Genomic DNA, 24,004 nt, shown 5'->3' on the forward strand with positions numbered 1-24,004 from the left:
TTGAATATGAGCTGTGTACCCCTGTTATTATCTCATTTCCTACAGTAGTAGAGTGAGCTGCAGGTTGAATATGAGCTGTGTACCCCTGTTCTTATCTCATTTTTACAGTAGTAGAGTGAGCTGCAGGTTGAATATGAGCTGTGTACCCCTGTTATTATCTCATTTCCTACAGGAGTAGAGTGAGCTGCAGGTTGAATATGAGCTGTGTACCCCTGTTATTATCTCATTTCCTCCAGGAGTAGAGTGAGCTGCAGGTTGAATATGAGCTGTGTACCCCTGTTATTATATAATTTCCTACAGTAGTAGAGTGAGCTGCAGGTTGAATATGAGCTGTGTACCCCTGTTATTATATAATTTCCTACAGTAGTAGAGTGAGCTGCAGGTTGAATATGAGCTGTGTACCCCTGTTAATATCTCATATCCTACAGTAGTAGAGTGAGCTGCAGGTTGAATATGAGCTGTGTACCCCTGTTATTATCTCATTTCCTACAGTAGTAGAGTGAGCTGCAGGTTGAATATGAGCTGTGTACCCCTGTTATTATCTCATATCCTACAGTAGTAGAGTGAGCTGCAGGTTGAATATGAGCTGTGTACCCCTGTTATTATCTCATTTCCTACAGTAGTAGAGTGAGCTGCAGGTTGAATATGAGCTGTGTACCCCTGTTATTATCTCATTTCCTACAGTAGTAGAGTGACCTGCAGGTTGAATATGAGCTGTGTACCCCTGTTATTATCTCATTTCCTACAGTAGTAGAGTGAGCTGCAGGTTGAATATGAGCTGTGTACCCCTGTTATTATCTCATATCCTACAGTAGTAGAGTGAGCTGCAGGTTGAATATGAGCTGTGTACCCCTGTTATTATCTCATTTCCTACAGTAGTAGAGTGAGCTGCAGGTTGAATATGAGCTGTGTACCCCTGTTATTATCTAATTTCCTACAGGAGTAGAGTGAGCTGCAGGTTGAATATGAGCTGTGTTGGAGGTAAATCAAATGGTTTAGGATGAAGTCTAGTCTTCAGAGTCCTAGGAGGCTTTGGCAAAGATTTTTAATGACATCAGGAGTAAGACATTGTTCAGCTCACTGCAGGTAGCTGGCTGAGACAGGAATGCCCCACTCTCCAGATGAGTTAATTATTTACACCTGTCCTTGACAGAGTCCTTTGGGTCTACTAGGAGACTTTCATGACTGAGCATGAGGCAGTTCAATAAAAATGAAGTGAAGTGAGTAATATAACAAAATTTAGTATAAAACAAAGCTTTCAGGTTACAAACCCTTTATCAGTGTTAACATAATCTACTACTAAACACAGTTAAATAATATTAAAATCACATCACAGCCAGTCAAATAAAGCACTTAATTCAGTTAATTTAAAGACACATCCCAAAAGGAAAATTCATACATAAAACATATTTTATATATCTATATATATATATATATATATATATATATATATATATATATATATATATATAGATATAGATATTTATATATAGCTATATGAACTATATGTGTATGTATATCACTGCCACCTATATGGCATATAAACTATAAGTATTTTAAAATTAATATATAAAGCAGACTTATATATATATATATATATATATATATATATATATATATATATATATATATATACATATATATATATATATACATATATATATATATATATATATATGTCTATATATATATATATATATATATATATATATATATATATATATTGTCAAAAGAAAAAACTTGAAAGACCAATACACGTAAGGTTCGAGCAAGGCACCCTTTATTACTTGCAGCAAGGAGACAAAGCATGTAGGCACAAGGTTTGTCTGAATTACTGGTGATTAGTATGTTATTCTTATACAGTTATCTTCCTGTCACACAGAAAATGTTACTATTCTATTGCTGACATAGTTAGACACAGCTTTCTGCATGTTCTACAGAAAATGTTACTAGCCTTATTGCTGACTAAGTTAGATTATCTGCTGTTTTGCAAAACATTTTGAGAAAAACAACCTGGCCTTGGGCTTATTTTAGTCCATTTTAACTTTTCAATTCTTCAATTGTACTGTTCTAATACATGTGTTACATTTTGTCTAGATTCAAGGTACATTTCTAGCTTTGGTACAAGTAATGCTGACTATGGTTTAAACTTTCAAGCATCTATTGTTTTCTTTATCGATACTTCTAGCAACTGCATACTTTCTCATAGCATAAACAGAAATGCATATCTCTTTATTAAGTTTCATGACATTAGCAGAAATGAAATGTCTCTTGTTATTTTCATGACATTAGCAGAAATGAAATGCTTCTTGTTAAGTTTCTAATAGCTGTGCAGATTCATGCAGTGTGAATAGAAATAATGTATTAACCCTTTTAAACCTCAAATGCACTAAGCATGCATATTGCTATTACACATTTTTCTAACATTTATATATATTTTTTTCACATATAAACATATATGTAAAGATATAAAATATATATATATATATATATATATATATATATATATATATATATATATATACAAAAAAACTACCATTTTCTGATAGTAACTTCCTAATCACCAATACCCCATATAAATTAGGAATAACGGTAAAGAGGGATTTGATATTCATTATTACCATAATGAAGTTTATAGGTTCATTGTTATACCATGTACTCAGTTGGATAAGAAAATCTACAGTATATTTGATATAACTTCTTGCTTACTTTAAATAGGGGGATCAAACAGTTTCTAAGTATATAGATATCAGCTTGGTGAGTCATCCTTTCCCAGAGACTGTTTGGTCTCATGGGGGGATTATCTAAAGACTTATGCACTTTAGGCAAGCCATACAAACTTGGTATAACTGGAGAGAGTTTTGTAAAATAATTAAAAACATCAGTATCAATGTCATTCATCAATTGTATATCATAGTCATATTAACTCTACTAATTATCGTATTAATATCTAAGTCACTAGTTTCTTTAACTGTATTAGAGTCAGAAAAAAGTGTATGCAGAGATAGTGAATATTCCTCCTTATTCATGATAACAATTGCTCCACCCTTATCAGCTTCTTTAATTACACCATTTCCATTACTTTTTAACTTTATAAGGGCATGGCGTTCCTCTTGAGATACATTATAAAATTTACAAAACCTTTGAGTGTCATATAGCTCACAAGTGTTTCTAAATGACCACACTACAGGATGACTATTAGGAACAAAAACGCTTCTGCGTCGACATTTAAAAGCAGGTATATGAAAGTACTTTTAACTTAGTTGAAAATTGGCTTGCAGACCACTGTCTGATTCTAAATGCCAACAAAACAAAGCTCCTACTTTTCTCCCCCACCCAAAGATCCCCAACGTTATCGCTATCCATTGTCTAATAATGGTACCATAATCTCCCCAGATACCCACACCAAACTCCTTGGGGTCATTATAGATAACAATCTCAAATTTAACATGCACGTTAACAAAACAATCAAAACCATTAACAGAAAACTGGGCTCACTATACAGGATAAAGCCATTCCTAAACCCATCTGCTAGGACCACCATTGCCTGCTCCCATCTACTCTCTATCCTCTTCTATGCTTCCCCTTTAGTTGCCAACTTAAATAAAGCCGAATTCAACAGATTCTCTAGATGCCACAATAACATTGCCAGATTTGCCACTGGACTGCCTTATAGGACACATCACTGCATAAAGCTAAAAAATCTTGGCTGGCTAGAGCTACTCAAGCAGATTCAGTATAATTAACTTATTGTGGCACACAAAGTACTGAACCAGCCTGATAATACACCTGCGTTGAAAAACATCATTATCCCCACTCCAACCTCAGACCACTTCACTCATCTAATAGACTGGTAGTACATACTGTCAAATCCAACAATACAGCCGGAGACTCCCTGTTCGCCAACATTGTTGGCAAAACTTGGAACTCTCTACCTGCTAACATTAACCTAATCACTGCCCTATCTCAATTTAGGAATACTCTCAAGCAATTTAACTCAACTGTGTTGTAAATGTTAATCTAGATTAGTTGTTTGTTAGATTGTATAACTTATACTCCTAAACAGAGTCTGTAAATTGTGTTGAATCTGTACGATGTTAAGTCTACTTTTGTAACTTCATATGGAGCTTTTCTCCCCGGGCCTCAGCTGAAAATGGACAATTATCCAGTCAGACTATCCTGGTCAACAAATGTAAAATAAAATAAAAAAAAATAAAATAAAAATATCCAAACTGTTCTTAAAAATCAGTTTTAAATCCAGTTCACGTGCAGACAGTTTCAAATCAGTTAATGCATCAGTTAAGTTGTCCGCATTTGCTGGTATAAAACTCAAACCTTTCTGGAGTAATGATATATCCGACGATGTTAGTCCAATGTTCGATAAGTTAGTAGTGGAACAAGGAGCTGCATTACCTACTTCTGAACCTTGTTCAAATAAGAGTTGCTTTGACTCCTCATTCTCTTCTTCTGTGTTGGGCGGAACAGTTTTTGTTCCTAATAGTCATCCTGTAGTTTGTGCATTTAGTAACACTTGTGAGCTACATATACAGTGTTTTTATGACACTCGAAGTTTTTGTACATTTTATAATTTATCTCAAGAGGAACGCCATGCCCTTATAAAGTTAAAAAGCAATGGAAATGTTGTAATTAAAAAAGCCGATAAGGGCGGAGCGATTGTTATCATGAATATTGTCTCTTTGCATACACTTTTACCTGACTTTAATACATTTAAGGAAATTAGTGACTTAGATATTAATAAGATAATTAGTAGAGTTAATATGAGTATGATCTACAAGTGATGAATGACATTGATATTGATGTTTTTAATTATTTATTACCAATTTTTTATGGCTTGCCTAAGGTGCATAAGTCTTTAGATAATCCCCCCATGAGACCAATAGTCTCTGGGACAGGAAGGCTCACCAAGCCTATATCTATATACTTACAATCTGTTTGATACCCCTATTTAAAGTATGTAAGAAGATATATCAAAGATACTGCAGATTTTCTTATCCAGCCGAATACATGGTATAATAACAATGAACCTATAAACTTCATTATGGTAGTGATGGATGTCAAATCCCTCTTTACTGTTATTCCTAATTTATATGGAGTATCGGTGATTAGGAAGTTACTATCAGAAACTGGTAAAACAACAGATGGAGAAATTGAGACTATATGTGAGTTTCTGGAAACAGTTCTGGAGAATAACATCTTTGTATTCAATAATAAGTATTAATATCACATATCTGGGATTGCGATGGGTACCTCTGTGGACAACACTTATGCCACTTTAGTTTTGAATAATTGGGAGAATTAAACTATATTTAACACTTCTACACATCTGTCAAACAGCAGAGTTGAAGATGTTAAGATTTGCACTGGGTGTGACGAGGATGGACAGGATTAGGAATAAGTATATTAGAGGGTCAGCCCAGGTTGGAAGGTTTGGAGACAAAGTCAGAGAGGCAAGATTATGTTGGTTTGGACATGTGCTGAGGAGGGATGCAGAGTATATTGGGCGAAAGCTGCTAAGGATGAAGCTGCCAGGTAACAGGAAAAGAGGGAGGCCTAAGATAAGGTTTATGGATGTAGTGAGAGAGGACATGCAGGTGGTTGGTGTGACAGAGCAAGATGCAGAGGATAGGAAGAAATGGAAACAGTTGATCTGCTGTGGCGACCCCTAATGGGAGCAGCCGAAAGAAGAAGAAGAAGACACATCTGTCAAACAAAATTTGTTTTTTTTAAATGTTTTGTGAGTGATTTGTTTTTTTTTTGGAATAGTACTAATGATGAACGTAACCAGTATGTTGGGTTTTTGAACAGTAGTACTGATTTTTTGAAATTTTATGTGGTTCACTCCCATTAAAAGGTTGAATTTCTAGACGTTACTCTACAGTATGATGGATCTGATATACATACCTCAATATATAAAAACAGTACATAGAAATGAATACCTACACAGGAAAAGTATGCATGCCCCCATGTGTTCTAAGGAATAGTTAGGTCTCAGATGATGCATCTGAGTAGATTGATTACCAACTTGACTACCTAACATAAATAAGCTAAAGCGATGATGCAACAATTTTTGGAAAGGGGTTATGACATTAATATGTTAACCAATTCTTATAATGAAGTTGTATCATTAAGAGATAATGCGGCTAGGCCATATTTTAGTAGTGAGGCAACAAATTCTGGGATGTCTGAATCTGTCAATAATAATAGGAATAATAATGTTGTTTTACGATATATAACAACTTATAATAGAAGTACTCAGCAGATTAAGAAAATTATATCTGATAATTGGGGAATACTGAGGAATTATCGGAGTTAAGACAACTTCTTGGTGATACTCCAAAGTTTGCATACTAACTTGAAACAACAATTGTGCTATAAAGAGATGAAGGATTATCCTAATCAAATAAAACCTAGCAAAAATGGTACATATCCATGCTTCAGTTGTTGTTGCTGTAACTATATCAGTAAAGACTCAAGTTATGCTCATCCTGTAACTGGAAAGAAGAATGACTTTAGGTGTGTTGCCACTTGTACCATCATAAATGTGGTTTACTTGGCAACATGTAAAACAATCTTCCAGTTTTTATGTTGGAAAATCAACCAGGAGATTGAAATATAGAATAATAAAGCATAATTCGGATATCAGATGTAATATTATGCTAAATGCGTTAACGAAACATGTAAATGAAACTGACACATCACACTCTTTTATGTTTAGAGCTATTGATACTGTTGGTAAAGGGATGAGGACAGGTGACATAAATAATAAATTGGAAACGAAAGATTATAAGTAGATATTGATGTTATGTGCAGATCAGAGACCAGGTTTAAATCAGACTGTTTCATTGAAACCTATCCTTAAGTATAGACAAAGTTGCTTAAAATAATGTGCATATAGTATATATATATATATATATATATATATATATATATATATATATATATATATATATACACACATATATATATATATATATATTTCATATGTGTCTATATATATATATATATATATATATATATATATATATATATATATATATATTTAAGTCTACTTTATATAGTAATTTCAAAATACTTAGTTTATATGTCATATAGGTGGTAGTGATATATATACACACTCTCACACACACACACACACACACACACACACACACACACACACACACACACACACACACACACATATACACACACACACACACACACAGATATATATATATATATATATATATATATATATATATGTATATATATATATATATATATATATATATATATATATATATATATATAAAACGTTTTATGTATGAATTTTCCTTTTGGGATGTGTCTTTAAGTTAATTGAATTAAGTGCTTTAACTGACTGGCTGTGATGTGGTTTGAATACAATTTAAGTGTGTTTAGCAGGAGATGATGTTAACACCGATGAAGGGTTTGTGACCTGAAAGCTTTGCTTTATATTAAATTTTGTTACATTACTCAGTTCACTTTGTTTTTATTTTTTGAAATTTTGTAAATTGTCGTTTTACTTAAGTCTGTGTTTTTTATTCATGAGGCAGTTCCCATACATGTTGACTTCTCATGATGACCCCTGCTGCTAGATTTAAAGTAAAGATCTAAAGTGGGGCTGGGGAAGTATTAGAATTACGGAAATTGGATGAGTTGGTTTTATGTTCAGCATGAGCCCATGCCGATCAGTGCAATAGGTACTCAGGCAGCAGAGATCAGCACAGCTAAGAAGATGCTTGTGCAATTTACCATAAGTATTGTAGATAAAGCAGAAAAGAATATGAGTTCTGTAACAGTAGATTTAACAATGCATTAAAGAAGGGGAGAGACAGAGTAGACAGTCTTTTTCTCTTGCCTTCTCCTCGTACTTCATTATTTTTGGGGTTTTCCTATTCTCAGCCCCTTTCTGCTGCACTTTTGTGAGACTCTGGTAAGAGAAATGGAGTAGGCACAAGTGTTTGTCCACTTTTATCTTATGGTGTGTCACTGCTGTGTAACAACAAAGTTTCTACAGGAGAGGCAAATGGCTGGAAAGTGTTCGGAAAAATCCTACCAATTTTTAGTTACAAGGGTATCAGTAATTTATGCCACAAGAACCTGTAACTGTGTAAGCTTTAAATTATTTTACATTATTAACACATTGCCCAAAATCTTTACTTCCATATCACAGGTCATATTTTTTAACCAGCACTACAGTGACCATCGGGTTGTCAGATCAGTCCTTTCATATTTTTTGTCCACCCTAGTTTAACTTGACTAATTCTTGTCTCAGACAATTTATTCCTCTCTCCAGAGGGAATGAACCTTTTCTGATGAAAAATTCCTGGCTAGTTGATGGGGCCATGTTAATGAAGAAATTCTGTTTGTTTGGTGGTGGTGGTTGGGGGGGGGGGGCAGCTCATAACATTAGCAATGCTGAAAATCAACATTGTATTTTGGTAATCCTGACTTGACAGGTGATTCTAAAGGAGACTAGTGTGACATAATTTGATATGCATTTCCTTACAATAACGGATAAATAATAACAGTCCAAAAATACTTTGCAGCGTCTGATAAGCTGACAGCAGCAATTCATGTTCTTGTACAGTTAAAGGCACTAGAGGATAGCATTCCAGAAAGCATCAACCTATTTCTGTCCATATTTTACAATGCATTTTTGCATGCATTTTTGGCCTAAGATCTGAAGCACGTTAGTTTATAAGGAAAATATCATTGTAAATAAAGATCATACCCAACTTTATTAAACCATCACTTACAACATAAACAATCATACATCTTTATAAATGAAAATGAACCACACCGACACAATCCTAGCTGTAAGCATTTTGTATTTGGCAGCACAGAGGCATATGTTTAAGCAATCTATTTTATGTAGTCCAAAATGGAATGCACTCATTACTGAAAGTAGGGGGATACCTATAAAAATCAGGGACAAGAAAGTCCAGAGACAGCACATATTTTATTCTTACATTTTACAGTGGACTTAGTGGTAAATGGGACTCTACCATTATCACGTCAGTGAAACGTTAGTGTGATACTACAACAGCATGAAGTGTAATAAGATCACATCAGTGCTTCTACACAGTATAGCTCCTGCCTTAATGGTCAATATAACTGTATATGTGTTTGCCTGCATCCGAGTAACATATTTGCGGACAGCTGTTACTGATTTGACATTAACGTGTTTGACCAGCAGCAGGACTCTTTATCACACTGCTCATGAGCTAGTCTGCCTTGTTGTCTGAAAAGTATATGGGAATAGCACTGCCTTTCTGCTATAACAGATGCAATGATGTGCAAGAAAATTAAGTAATACTAATGTTTTTTTCTTTTCTTTTTTGCAGATTTTTCAGACACATCCACTAAGGGATAAGTACCCAGGAGAGTCTTTTAAAGCAGGAAACATAACAGAAATAAAGCCTAAAGACCCTCAGCCTAACACTGCTCTGCTCTCCCTTGTTCTGATGGCTGGAACATTTTTCATTGCCTATTTCCTGAGGCAGTTTAAGAACAGTCGCTTCTTTCCAGGAAAAGTAAGTATTTACCCCATAAAAAAGACTGGTAATGTAAGAACAAACTGTGTCCTCATAAGCCCCAGTCATCCTGCTACCCAAGGATAGTAATCATTTACCTTACTAGATAGATACCCTGGGACAGTCTCATCAGTCCTAAAATGTAAGAATAGTTCAACTTCTTCATCTGTCCCTTCTTCATATGACATGACAAAAAGGGGAACTGTAAGTCAGCTTCATGACTTAGAGAAATGGAGTCCTGATGTTGCCCTTTAGATCAAACATTATCTTAGGGACTGGAAACGGTCACACAGGGAAATGGGACTAGAGCAGCTAATAACAGCATGTCCACCTCAGGGGGAAGAATACTGCAGCTGATTCAGGAGGAGGACCCTAACCTGTGCTTAGTGGCACATAATATTAAAACTAGGGAACAAATATGCATCCTCAGGACAGCATGTAGTGTAAGACGCTGCATACAAATAAAAATAGTAGTTTCCTCTGTGGATGACAGCACCACACCTAACCTCTGTCTTTTGCCCTCATAAGAATGAATGGGCTGTAAAGCTGCTGCCCTAGGAGAATGAATAAGTCAACAGGGGAGCCAGGGGGAGTCTAGACAGTCCAAGTAGGAAATGGAAAATATGATGCTACAGAACTAACTGTCAGCATGTCAGAAAAATAGCCAACAGAAATAAATAATACTGCATCAAACACACAAGCAAATCAGCTCCATGAAAACACTGCCCTTACTATAGGAAATCCTGATCTGATGAAACATCCAAGTACCATTGGATGACAAAACCCAACCTCTTATTTCTATAGGTTGATAGATGAAGAAATATTTGTTAATGTTTGCCAAGGGGTTAAACATACTAGACAATGCAGCATGTGAGAAATGCCAGTGATCACGATGGCTCTTGTTTATTAGCAGAACAGAGGGGGAAACTGATGTAACACAAGTTTCTGTCCTGTAGGATACAGCGACTCTGCTGTTTGATTATTTGTTTGTGCTATGCATGTGCAGGACGAAGTTCAGATGGTCATCAATTCATAGTTTCAAAGGTCAACACTAGGTTGTTGATCCAGAGGACCATTAGTAGCCTAGTCATAATACCCAAAATTGTATGTACCCATTGACATGACTACTTTATAACTAGCTTTAATCCCTTTCATAATGATTCCATTGGAAATTAATCCAGGAACTTATGCATATGAAGCAGACTTGATAACCACTATACTACAGAACCCACCACCCACAGAGTGCAAACCTCAGATATAATACTGGACTGGTCAGCCTTAGAAAACTTTCAATGATACCTATGATGAACACGAAGACATAACTAATTTGGATTTTGACCAGATCTCCAAAAGAATGTGGAAACCTTTCTGAGGTTAAGAAATATTTTGTTTTTTTGGTAGATGTCAGAAGTGATCTGTAGTGACATCAGCTTTCAGCTGAGATTTATTGACTCGTTATGTAAACAGTTGTGTAAGACATGCAGGTCATTAGTTCATATGGTAATATTAAAGTGAGACAGAATATAATCAGATTGTTGATTGACAAGAATGACAAAGTAGGTGACAAAATGAACCCATTTTGTAGTACAGAAATGTATCTGTTTCTGTGCTCTCACAATTTTATTGTAGTTTACTATTTTATTTATTTATTTATCATTTTGTTGACCGGGAAAGTCCGACTAGGACAGAGCCTATTTTCACAGGAGGCCCAGGGAGAAACACTCCAGACGCATGTCTTTGGATTGTGGGAGAAAACTGGAGTACCCGGAGGAAACCCACACAAATGCAAGGAGAATGTACAAACTCCACACAGAAGGCACCCCAGCCGAGAATCGAACCAGAGAACCTCTTGCTGTGAGGTGACAATGTTAACCACTGCACCACTGCACGGCCCCCACTGGCTAATCTTTTCCCAGTAAACAGGCATTAACTAGGCATGCCAGCCAACCAGACAATAGATTAGAGCACAATAAAGTGTGGTCAGTTAAACAAAAAACTCTGTAGATAACCACAAGGCCATTTCAGAAATTTTATTCTGATCAATGGTAAGTCTGAGTTCAGAAGTAACCCTCAAAATGGCAGTAGTTGTACTGTGATATTTAAGGAACCTATGTTGAAATGGTGATGAAAGGTTCAGACCTTAGCATAAACTTTAAAAACTGGAATATGATAAAAGTCTGAAGCCATAGCTGACAGCACAAGGAACAATTGCACAGTTCTAATGTTAAAATATCTCAATCAGAATGCCAGAAAATGGACATAATAATATCTTGCTTGAAAAATATGGCACCAGAGAGGTAATGGTTTTGATTAAAATGTGATTAGCATGTCCAGTGAAGAAATATCAAGCACCAGATAAAATTTAAAAATGTGTGATGCAGCCCTGAAAGCAGAGAGGCTAAGTTAGTGAGAGCACCATAAGACTCACCATTAACACCTGCTAGGGTAAGTTAGTGAGAGGTCCATAAGCCTCACCATTAACACCTGCTAGGGTAACTTAATGAGAGGTCCATAAGCCCCGTCATTAACACCTGCTAGGGTAAGTTAGTGGGAGGTTTATAAGCCTCACCATTAACACCTGCTAGGGTAACTTAGTGAGAGGTCCATAAGCCCTGTCATTAACACCTGCTAGGGTAAGTTAGTGAGAGGTCCACAAGCCTCGCCATTAACATCTGCTAGGCTAAGTTAGTGAGAAGTCCATAAGCCTCAACATTAATACCTGCTAGGGTAAGTTAGTGAGAGGTCCATAAGCCTCACCATTAACACCTGCTAGGGTAAGTTAGTGAGAGTTCCATAAACCTCAACATTAACACCTGCTAGGGTAAGTTAGTGAGAGGTCCACAAGCCTCGCCATTAACACCTGCTAGGGTAATTACTGAGAGGTCCATAAACCTCACCATTAATACCTGGCAGCTCTCCAAGTGTTGCTCATGAGGTGTCACTTTCTTGACTGCTGCCAGACTGGACAGCAGTTGCCTGGAGCACAACATCAAATAAAAATGAAATGTAAAAAAATCTTTTAAACTGAACAAATAGAGCAGCTTTTTGCTTTACTTATTCAGTTAAAATAAATGTCTCATGCCTAAATTTGTGTCATTGTGTATTATAAATTCACTACTATCATTAAATTATGCTGTCACACTATGTCACACTAAAGTAATAGCATTGTTTGTGGTGAGCCTTTCAAGTTCTGTAGGTTTGACTGGACTACATATCCCACACATGTAGGCATGAAATCGCAAACATGATGCTCAGCATAATAGGTGATGCTCTCCCCCTGCCTCATAGTAAAATTAAGAGTAAAAACAGACTTGGCATGGTGTGGTGAGATACAAACACCAAACTGGAAAAAGCAGTTAACAAGCTGGAAAACTGAGTAAAAAATATTTTGCAAGAGGTGAATTGGGACATGAGCATTACTATCAAACTTGACTCTTCAGTGTTACAATATACTTTTAGAAATCTGCAGAATATTTGGCTGAGACTGCTTAAGCAGAATTTCAAACTTCATTTTCAATAGAGCAAATAACTTACACAACACAGTTTCCACCCCAAGCGTAGTACATCAACAGCTCTGCTATCCTTTCTCAACACTATTCTTTAGCCAAAGACAATCACAAGCTCATATCCTGCCTATTCCTTGACCTCTCAAAGGCATTCGGGACTGTCTCTCACTCTCTTCTACTTAGCAAACTTACAGACCTTAACATCTCCCAGATACAGTAGCATGGTTCTCTAGTTATCTCAAGGACAGGCATCCGTCAGTGAGATGGGACTCAGCACTATCTATCCTCCTCTCAGTGAGAACAGGTGTCCCCCAAGGATCCAATCTTGGTCCTCTCCTATTTAACATCTTCACTAACACACTTTACTCCTCTTGTCCTCAATCTACCATTGTCCAATATGCTGATGACTCAACAGTCATCACCATTGCTGATTCACCCTCTGACCTCTTATCAACTACCCAGACATCCTTTAACTCAGTATAGACATGGCTCACCAATAACCAGCTCATCCTCAGCTCAAAAAAAAACTAACTTGCTATTCTTTCTTCCTAAATTTGCCAACCATATGAAATCTTCCTTCTCCTTAACATCCCTAAACAATACCCCCATAGAAGTCGAGAATAGCACAAAACTACTTGGCATTATCATAGATGAGCAACTAAAGTTCGACCTACACATTAACAATTGTATCAAAAAAAAACACCCAAAGCTAGGACTCCTGTATAGGAATAACAAATTCCTCACCGCTGAAGCTAGGATCTCTCTTACTCATGCCTACCTATTACCTTGCTTAACTTATTGTTCCCAAATACTTACTAATCTAAACTCCTCCCTACTCACCAAATTAGAAACAACCTATCACAAAATAGCTAGATTTGCTGCCCAACAAACATATAAATCTCACCACTGCCTCTCTCTAAAACATTTGAACTGGCTAGAACTCCTTCACCTGCTCCTACAATCCCAGCTCCAAATCATACACCCCATATTATATTAGTCCAATTTCTGCCCTAGTCTAGCCTCCCTTATCTCCCACTATACCCCTACTAGACACCTCTGAAGTACAACCAAAGACCTATTAAAGGTTTACAAACCAAAATCCAAAACAGGGGGCAGCTTATATAGTTACCACCCCTCCACTGCCTGGAACAGACTCCCATGTGAAATAAGGAACCAAACTCTCCCCAAACAATTTAAATTAGACACCAAAGACTATTTTAAAAAACACTGGACCTGTCATTGTACACAACCCCCCTGACCACTACCTACCTATATGTCATGACACTTAGCTTGAATTACTTAAATTCTATTGCCTTCAATGTTACTTCCTAAGCTTATGCTATACACTGCCTATTGAACCTTAGATTAGCAAATTTACTAAACTATAATATATTACTTACTTTAATTGTTATCATACTTTGTTAATAGTATTATATAATTCAACAACAACTGTACTAATTTGTTTGTAACTTCTTGAATATCTCTACTCTAATGTTATTTTTATGTACGTTTTGGAGTTTTTCTCCCCGGGCCTCTGCTGAAAAAGGGCTTGAGCTCAGTCAGACACTCCTGGTCAACAAATGTAAAATAAATAAATAAATAAATTAAACTTTATAAAAGGTTTTATAGTGGATATATTAGTATCTATGTGGACTTTCTCTATGTATTTCATTTTTCCTCAAAAAAAAACAAAAAAGCAAGCTGGCATGCTAATTGATTGGTTACACCAATATGCCCATAAATATTACATTTACATTTGCCTTTGAGGACTGCTCAGTTCGGTTCATGTCTGAAAACATTCAGAGAATGCCCAGTTCACTTAAACAGTTTAACAAATAGTGAAAATACATTAAAATTGTTTTATACTTCAGTTTTAATGTGTTTCCTTTACTTTCCTCTACTGCTGCTGATGGACTTTAATACTGTGTATAACACAGCAATTATTTCACCAAGTTTCATTTGGTACTGGCTTTCTTCTTGCCATACTAAGTTTTTAATCATGGCACCACAGTCAACTGTTATGGATGGTAATAGAATGGAAGATATGGCAATGTTGAAAAAGTATCCACTTTCCTTTTAAGCTTTTTAATTATGCCATCAATGTGCTATTCACGCCATAATGTGAAGAAATGAACTTTAAAACACATTCCCATCTAATGGCTGCAATATCATGTCACTGCATGTGGGGTAAAATGTTGTCTGCTCTTTACATCTAATGCAATATTTCAACTAGGATTCATTTCAGAAAGCGCACTACTGTATAATCATTTAATGGTTATATGTCTAAGTTTTCTATACAGTGGACACGGCACAGGAAACAGAAATGAAAATACTTAATGTGACATACATTGCGTGTGCAAACATATGTAAGCTTATTTCGGGGTACTAGATCTAAACACTGCATATAAGATCGTCATCTATAGCTACAGCATTTCTCTACCACAGAGTCCAAAGCAGAATATTGGAAAATCCCTCAGAAAGATATCACATTAAGGATTTTTCATGTGAGGAGACCAGAGATAGCATATGAGACAGTGATCTCAGGCCATGACTAGAAGAATTCCAAATAGAGCGTCCTTTCCCTTTCTGATGAGTATCAGTCCCTTACCTTCTTCTGCAGTAGGAGAAGAAAATATGCAGACACACCTGATAATATCAGGAGTACAGGGCAAAAGGATTCAATCTAGGAAACTGGGTGAGAGAATAAAATGAATGTAGAAACTGAAATATGACAAACATTTGAAACCCTTGCTGACAGCACAAAGAACACCTGGGCAGTCCTAATGCTAAACATCTCATTCAGAATGTCTGAAAATCGATACGATAATCTTACATGATAAGTGTAGTACCAGAGATATGACGGCTTTACCCAAAAAGTGATTAGCATGGCCAGTGAAGAAATACCAAGTAACAGATAAAACTTACAATGCGATGCATCCCTAAATGCATTGAGGGTAAGTTAGTGAGAGGTCCACAAGCCTTGCCATTAACACCTGCTAGGGTAAGTTAGTGAGAGGTTCACAAGCCTTGCCATTAACACTTGGCAGCTGTCCAAGTGGCAGTAATAAAAATAAGGTATCACATTCTTGACTGGGTAGCAACTGCCAAGAGCATAAAGTCAAAGAAAATTTAAATGTAAAAAAATTTTCATACTGAATAAGTAAAGCAGTCATTTGCATTACTAATTCAGTTAAAATAATCCACATTTAAACTTCTGAATTTTTAATGCATTTTGTTGTTATATACTGAAAATTCAGTACCATGATTAAATTATGCTAAAATGACAGCACTGTTTGTGGTCGGACTTTCAAGTGCTGTATGTTTTATGTAGGTTTTCTCGATGTATTTTACTTTCTCTCCAGAAAATAAAACATACTGATTGTTTGGCTACAGCAATATGTCCATAAATATTGCATTTACATTTCAAGTAATAGCCAGACTAGCAAGTGTCACACAACCACAATACAATGGTTGTTTTTTTTTGTTTGTTTGTTTTTAGTGGGCTTGAGACAGAGGATATGCATGAATTTTGCATCCCATTGTCCTTCTTGAATACCTGTTCTCTGCATGAGGGTTTTAATGTGAAAAGTGCTTAGTCAAAAATACTGTAAAGATTTAACTGTTCGACTCTTGTATGTGACATGTTTTTGGTGCTGCAATTTTCTTAAAACTGTTGAATCAAAGTACCTGAACTGTGACAAGGTGGGAACGCCACACTGGGGAAAGGCATTTCAGAATTCCTTCAGTTTTCTGTCAAGATTATAATATAAATATTTAATGCCAACTAACTCTGAGGTGTAATATGAATGTTCATCCCATATAATGAAAGTCAAGACAGAAACTTCCGTGGTTCATTTTAAAGTACACTTGTAAATACTGATAATGTATAAAATATTTGTAACAATTTATATCTCTGTCATGACACTTCATATATATATATATATATATATATATATATATATATATATATATATATATATTTATAACTGGCAATAGACAGGGATTAATTAAGTGAATACAACTGTTCAAACTGTCTAACAAAAGTTGGAGGGAGAAGATAGTGATTCTTAGGGAGGTACCATATAAGTAAATCAGGCAGAGAGAACTTTATCAGTTGCTCAGGAGTATATTATGCACATGTGGACTAGAAACAATTAATTGACAATGTAAAAAAAAAATTATCAACTAGCCTATATGCATCTCTGGACATTTCCATAGTTTTGTTAAATGCTTGTTATTTTGCTTTTTCAGCTACGTCGTGTGATTGGTGATTTTGGTGTTCCTATAGCCATCTTTGCAATGTCTATGGCAGATGTCTTCATCCTTGATACCTATACTGAGGTAAGTAAGCAGAGAAAAAGAGAGTGCTACACCCCTAGTTTTTAACTGTTTTTTTTAAATCTTTTAACTAGTCAGGTGTAGCATTGTTGCCTCACAGCAAGAGGTTCTCCCGTTCGATTCTCGGCTGGAGTGCAGAGAGTGCCTTCTGTGTGGAGTCTGCATGTCCTCCTCACAGTTGGGTGGACATTCGAAAGGCATGTGTAAATGGGTCTGCCTTCACTGAAGGTTGAACGTCGAGCTGGCACCTCAGTGTTTGTCAAAATCTGCTGCCAATCATTAGCGGACCGGAGTTCCGCTGTGGCGACCCCTATCTGGGAAAAGCCGAAAGACAACAACAACAACTAGACAGGTAGACTGATCAAGCACAACGTTTTGTGGCAGACTTACAAATGGCTTTAGGCAAGAATAAGAAAACACATTAATTTAACAAAAAGTAGCAGCGCGTATCATTAGTTGAGTGCAGCTCTGCACTATGCAAATACATATTCTCAAAATTTTAGAACCAGCAGATATAAAGGTAAAACAGACTGACAGCAATTTATTTAATATAATTTCAGTTAACCTCTTCATAGATGAAAACAATAATGCTGTCAGATAACAATTACAAGCCTCAAACAACTTTGTGCAGTTCATTTATTTGAATAAACAAATTCTGTTTGCTTTTGTTGCTACAGTGGGATTTTTTTTTTGATGTTTTGGAAGTATCTGCCTGCATCTTCCAAATTACATACAGATCTCATCTCTAATGGAAAACTGATGTAGAGTATTAGGCCAGACGTATTGGCCTCAAGTGTTTAAACAGCTTTGAGTTTTGAAAGGGAGGAAGGAAAGTCATGAGTTTGGAGTTAAGTTGAAACCGTGACAAGCTCTTGACTCATTTACATTTATCTCCTCACATAATTCCAATTACAGATTAGAGATAGCACAGAAGTGTGAATTTGGGTAGTTAAAAACAAAGAAATAAATATTTTTTTAGTGGTGTGTGGGGCAGAACAACTAATAACTTATTTAACATTTGTTTATCAGGAAAGCCCAACTGGGACAGAGCCCATTTTAGGCAAAGGCCCAGGGAGAAATGCTCCAGATGCATGTCTTTGGAAATGTGGGAGGAAACTGGTGCACCTAGAGGAAACCCATACAAATGCAGGGAGGACATGCAGACTCTGCACAGAAGGGACCCCAGCCGAGAATTGAACCAGAGAACATCTTGCTGTGAGGTAACAATGCTAACCGCTGCAGTATATAGGTTCATAGGTTAGTATTAGGCTAACTGCCTTTGTGGGCCATTTTAAGCCTAGCCATTTACCCCATCTGAAAATCAAACACTGGACCTTGTGTTTGTAAAGTAAACACCTTAACCATCATGCCAACCTACCACCCCCAAAAATAAGCAGCCTCTGCAAGGCTCGAACTCAGGACCCTGCACACCATAGCCAAAATGATTTACCACTAAGCCATGTCAGATATATAATATATAGCAACTCCAATGTCATGCTATCACATGGAAAGGAGAAATCCCCAGTACAGAACTAATTCTACCTTCCACAGAAAAGTCCAAAAGTTGCATACTAGTGATCACACATGAGTGTTGATCACTAGAATTTTGTAAACAAGCCTGGTTCCCATTTATGCCACATAGAGAGGGTGGTAATATACAATGCTATGTTTGAAGATGAGCAAACTAAAGAACAAATGGCTTCTTCTTGTTAGACAGCTAACCAACTTTCTTAAGAATATCACAAACAGCATGAGGTTGTATATTTGTTTTGCAGTGTCACAAAGAAGCAGACTACACTTCAGATGCACCATTAGTATCAATTTGTTAATGGCTCTACATGCCTTAATGTAAACGGATTTGACACTTTATGCATTAAACTAGATCCCCCCTCCTTGCTGCCTTCAGTCAGTTAGTTTCACAGCACTAATGTAAGATTGGCTTTTGCCCTAGAGACCATTACTGTTGTCTTTTTTCCTTCCTAAATTTTCAGAACAATTCTTCTCAGCTTACAATCACTTGCTCAGATTAAATACGTTTGAGTTTGAATTGCTCAAATATAATAGCTTAAGGAGGCAATGAGGTCATTATACTTTTATATTAGACTTTAGTGAGTTGTTCAATCTCACGGCCTCCCTGAGAAACAATGACACACAGGTTTTACATTTACTGTTAGTGATCACTCATTTCTCATTTTCTAGCATGTAGTGAGTGACCTTAGAGTGCAAATAATAAAATAAAGGAAGTTGTGAGAGGTAAAATCCTCCACATGGAGGCACAAGGGGGCTTGACCCTGCAAAAACTTTCCTGTTTATTTGTACCATTTGCTCATAATATGACAAGGCTGGGTACATGGGTTACAAGAATGTGTATACTCAAGCTGTTCTTTACAAGATATTGTTACCAAAATATTGTGATATGAGTTTGAATGAGTAGAGGGGACGTAGTTGCTCTTTGATAAGCTGCTTTAGTGACCATTAGCTATCACTGGCCCTTATTTACTCCGCTGCTGATTCACTTGTACGTGAGTGTCCAGTTTAGGCCACCTGGAAGCAGTATTATTGGTGGACTGCATGGAAGCTATGGCACAAGTTGCTACTATACATAGGGTCAGGTGAGGACCAGAAGCAGACAGGAAATGACCCAATGGCAAGTTGAGGTGTATTCAGCAGCTATGATTTACTTCCTCTTGCAGCTTTGAGGTACTCACTGACACATTATAAGATCTTCCATACATAAGTATAGGATATCCATTGTCCCTCCCCATTTCTGTTTTTTTTTATGCAGTGATTTTTGCATTTATGTTAGTTTTCTTGTGCATTTTTTGTCATTTGTACTTTCATTCATTATTTATTGTAAGTTTTACTTATTTTTGATCTCAGTAAAGTAAACCTTGTTGGTATCTGAGTTCAGATTCAGCTTCATCTTTACTAAGGTGTTTTATCACAAAGTGATAAAATGCATAAATCAGTATAAGACAAATAACTTAGAACAACAAAACAAACTATAAACATAAAATTCATAAATAAATAAAAATAACATACAGAATGTTAAAGCCTACTGCAAAAACACTGAGTAAATAAAACATCAGTTCAGGAGAAACCCAGGTCTGCTGTAAAAACATTTATCCATGTTAATAATAAAGGAGACAATCAATAGGAACTTAGGTCCAAAAGTTAACAAAAGGCAATTACTCCCCCCGTTGTAAGCCAGCTCAAAAAGATGTATCTTTAGGGACCTGTGGAAACAAGCAAATGTAAAACCCTCCCTTAGCTACCAAGACAGAACGTTCTACAGATGTGGGGCTTGATATGCATAAAAGTTAATGTCAGAAAATTTTAACTGGGAACCTGTAGGACCACCAGCAACCATGAGAGAAGCTGAGTGCAGAGCCTGTGGTGGGCAGTACAGCAGCACAAGCACCTTCACGTAAAGGACTTGAGCCATGTTTGGCAAGAAGAGTAAGATGTAGCCAGGCTGTACATGACAGTGTAATATGATAGCAACAACAGGAAGCAGGAAGTAGAGTAGCTGTAGAGGTTTGTACATGTTGGGACGTACCAATCTCAGTGTCAAGGAGCCTCAGGTAAAGGACAGCATAGTATTCAAGAAGGGATGAGACCAGTACATGGCTTTCACCAGGTGAACGTTTGATGCACTTCATCCCCCCCATAGTAATCAAGAAGGGATGAGACCAGTGCATGGCTTTCACCAGGTGAACGTTTGATGCACTTCATCCCCCCCATAGTAACAAGAGAAGATGAGACCAAGAAGGGATGAGACCAGTGCATGGCTTTCACCAGGTGAACGTTTGATGCACTTCATCCCCCCCATAGTAACCAAGAAGGGATGAGACCAGTGCATGGCTTTCACCAGGTGAACGTTTGATGCACTTCATCCCCCCCATAGTAATCAAGAAGGGATGAGACCAGTACATGGCTTTCACCAGGTGAACGTTTGATGCACTTCATCCCCCCCATAGTAATCAAGAAGGGATGAGACCAGTGCATGGCTTTCACCAGGTGAACGTTTGATGCACTTCATCCCCCCCATAGTCCAAAGGAAATACTGCATACCACAGTCCCCCCAACCATTACTAGGGAACAGGTCAAAAACACTGCATTGGTGGGCCCCGATAACCTCCCAGGATGTTTAATAAAGAGCATGAAACATGACCTCTCTGGTTCATTTGAATCACTTTTCAGCTGGAGCTTTCAGTCAGATTTTTTTGCTCAAGGAATGGAAGATGATTACAATCATTCCCCTGCACAAAGGAAGTCCAACCACTGTTCCAGGTAACTACAGGCCCATATGTCTGACCAGCCCCATATGTAAAGCCATGCAAAGAATCATCATGGACATAATAAATGAGGACATAGGTAACCTGCAAACACTGAACTCATCACAGTTCAGCTTTATTAAAGGAAGTGCATGCCTAGTAAATCTGGTGGACTTTTCTGAGAAGGTCACCAAAGCAATAGATGAAAGCAAGACTGTGCAAACAACTTACCTTGACTTGGCCAAGGCTTTTGATGAAATACCCTACTCAAGTATTATAGACAAGCTCACTAATTTAGGTGTAAACCCTTGTATCACCTTCTGGATAGCCAACAATGTCACTGATAGGACCCACGAGGTCAAAATAGGTGAGGCCACCTCCAGCAAGAGGCCAGTCACTAGTAGAGTCCCTTAGGGCTCACTACTGGGCCTGCACCTTTTTGGCATCTATTTCTCTGAAATGGAAGCAAATGCTGAAGGTTTATGGCTGAGTAAGTTTGCAGATGATTACAAGCTGTGGTTATCATCGACTGCCCTGCAGACACTAGCATTCTTCAAGAAGGTCTTTCTTTGACTGTCAAAGGGTGCCAAAGTCATGTTCTTAAACTCAATGATAAGAAATGCATAATTGTACCCTTTGGCAAGTCAACCATCCCAGCTGATTACCATGTTGATAAACTCCTAAGAGTTTACCCAGTAGTCAGGGATATGTGTACACATGTAAACAGTAGCCTTACCTTTCACTACCACATGGCCACAGTGGTGGGGGAATCCTTTTATGCTGCACAACTTATAAGTAAGGGCATGGCATTTAGGTCCAAACAGGTCATTATCCCACTGTATTCTTCCCTTATTGGACCAATCATAGAGTACACTGCTCCCTTCGGTATGTATCTGACTAGGCATATGCAGCAACTTGAGTGACTTCAGAGGTTCCATGCAAAAAGAATACAAGGTGCCTTAAAGCCCTTTCCCTCTATTTAGTCTCTTATAAATTTATCTAATTTTAGTATATTCTGCCAAAGTAAGCACTCCTATAGATTGCTGAGGGGTGATCTATGCCTTGCTTACAAGGCATCTGCAAACTCCACACTTTAATCTCCTTCAAATTTGTAAGTCGAACGGTACCAAAAATGCAATGTCTAGGAACCAGAATTTTGTCTGTGATGTAAACAGAACATGCTGGAGAGACAGATGTGTGTTCCAGAGACTGCATCTCCTATGGAACAGGCTTCCCATGCATGTGAAGCTGAGTTCATCTATTACCCAATTTAAGTGCAACTTAGACCAGTGGATGGGGAATAGGAAATTTACACTGGGCCTGGCACCCATGTCCCTTATAGACAGAGGTTTCTTATAAATGCCTGACCCAAAATGTTCTATTTGGATACAGGACATCATTATTATTTTGGGGAAATTAGCTAGGCTTAGATAGGCCCCCTGGGTCGTTAGCCCAGTAAAAATCTATGAATCTATAAGAAGACACTCACACTCAGCAAAAATCAATATTAAGCATACCATGAAACATGACAGCTTCTAAGATCCTCACACCTATGGAATAAACTTCTTCTCTTAATTAAAGTCACCCTATCAATCCATACCTCCAAGATGGAAATAGATAACTATATGAGCACCCATAAGTTCCATCACTGGTTCCAGGTCATTAAACTCCTCAACCAATACGCCTTGTTCACCAAATCTATTAACCTTTTGACCCTATTTAGTTACAATGATAGTGCTAAGAGTCAGTGGCCACCAACATGGTCTATGAAAGCAGTCTTCAGACTTCACTCCATCTCAGTAAATCTAGCCTCCACTTACAGTAAGCTGACATTTTATGGCTCCATCTTCTACCTCCTAAAAGAAATGAAAAAGCAGGGCCTTGTCAGATGTTTAGAGTTGAGCAATATCCATTCACCAATGTGTGAGAGCTGCAACTCTGAAGAGCTAGGCTTGAAACAGTGAGCCATATTCAATAATACAGGTACTCAGTTTTGTAGGTAAATGAACAGAAGACACACACAGACCAAAAGTGAGAGTATGCACTAGTTTGTCTAGGCAGTACTGCTGTCTGACCCATCTCTGTTCTTCATACAAGCTCACATAACAACAGCTAAAGTAAAATTATTTTCCAAAGAGTTAGTTGCTGTAGAAACAATAAATCTTTATAGCACTTTAGTGACTTCAGCAAGAGACAATCTCAGGATGTAAAACTGTGGTTAGTGATCAACAGTGAAAAATGCAGAATGTCTACTCTGACTTCAGACAAATGTTATAAAGGCTGAAACAAATTTTTCCCCAAAACAACAGCAAGTGGTGATTTT

The 24,004-nt window shown here is 37.1% G+C and overlaps 1 protein-coding gene across 3 annotated transcripts in view; it reads left to right on the forward strand.

Moving 5' to 3' along the window:
* Positions 1-24,004, forward strand: part of SLC4A1 (solute carrier family 4 member 1 (Diego blood group)) — a 512,400-nt gene that overhangs the window by 411,678 nt on the left and 76,718 nt on the right. For all 3 annotated transcript variants that reach the window (XM_044055258.1, XM_044055259.1, XM_044055260.1), the window contains 2 exons: positions 9,372-9,560; positions 17,318-17,407. In XM_044055258.1, coding sequence (XP_043911193.1) covers positions 9,372-9,560; positions 17,318-17,407 — 279 coding nt within the window. The remainder of the gene's footprint in view (positions 1-9,371; positions 9,561-17,317; positions 17,408-24,004) is intronic.

This window comes from Protopterus annectens, chromosome 13.part0 (genome assembly GCF_019279795.1).
Source record: "Protopterus annectens isolate FY-2018-M chromosome 13.part0, PAN1.0, whole genome shotgun sequence".
Taxonomy (NCBI): Eukaryota; Metazoa; Chordata; order Ceratodontiformes; family Protopteridae; genus Protopterus; species Protopterus annectens.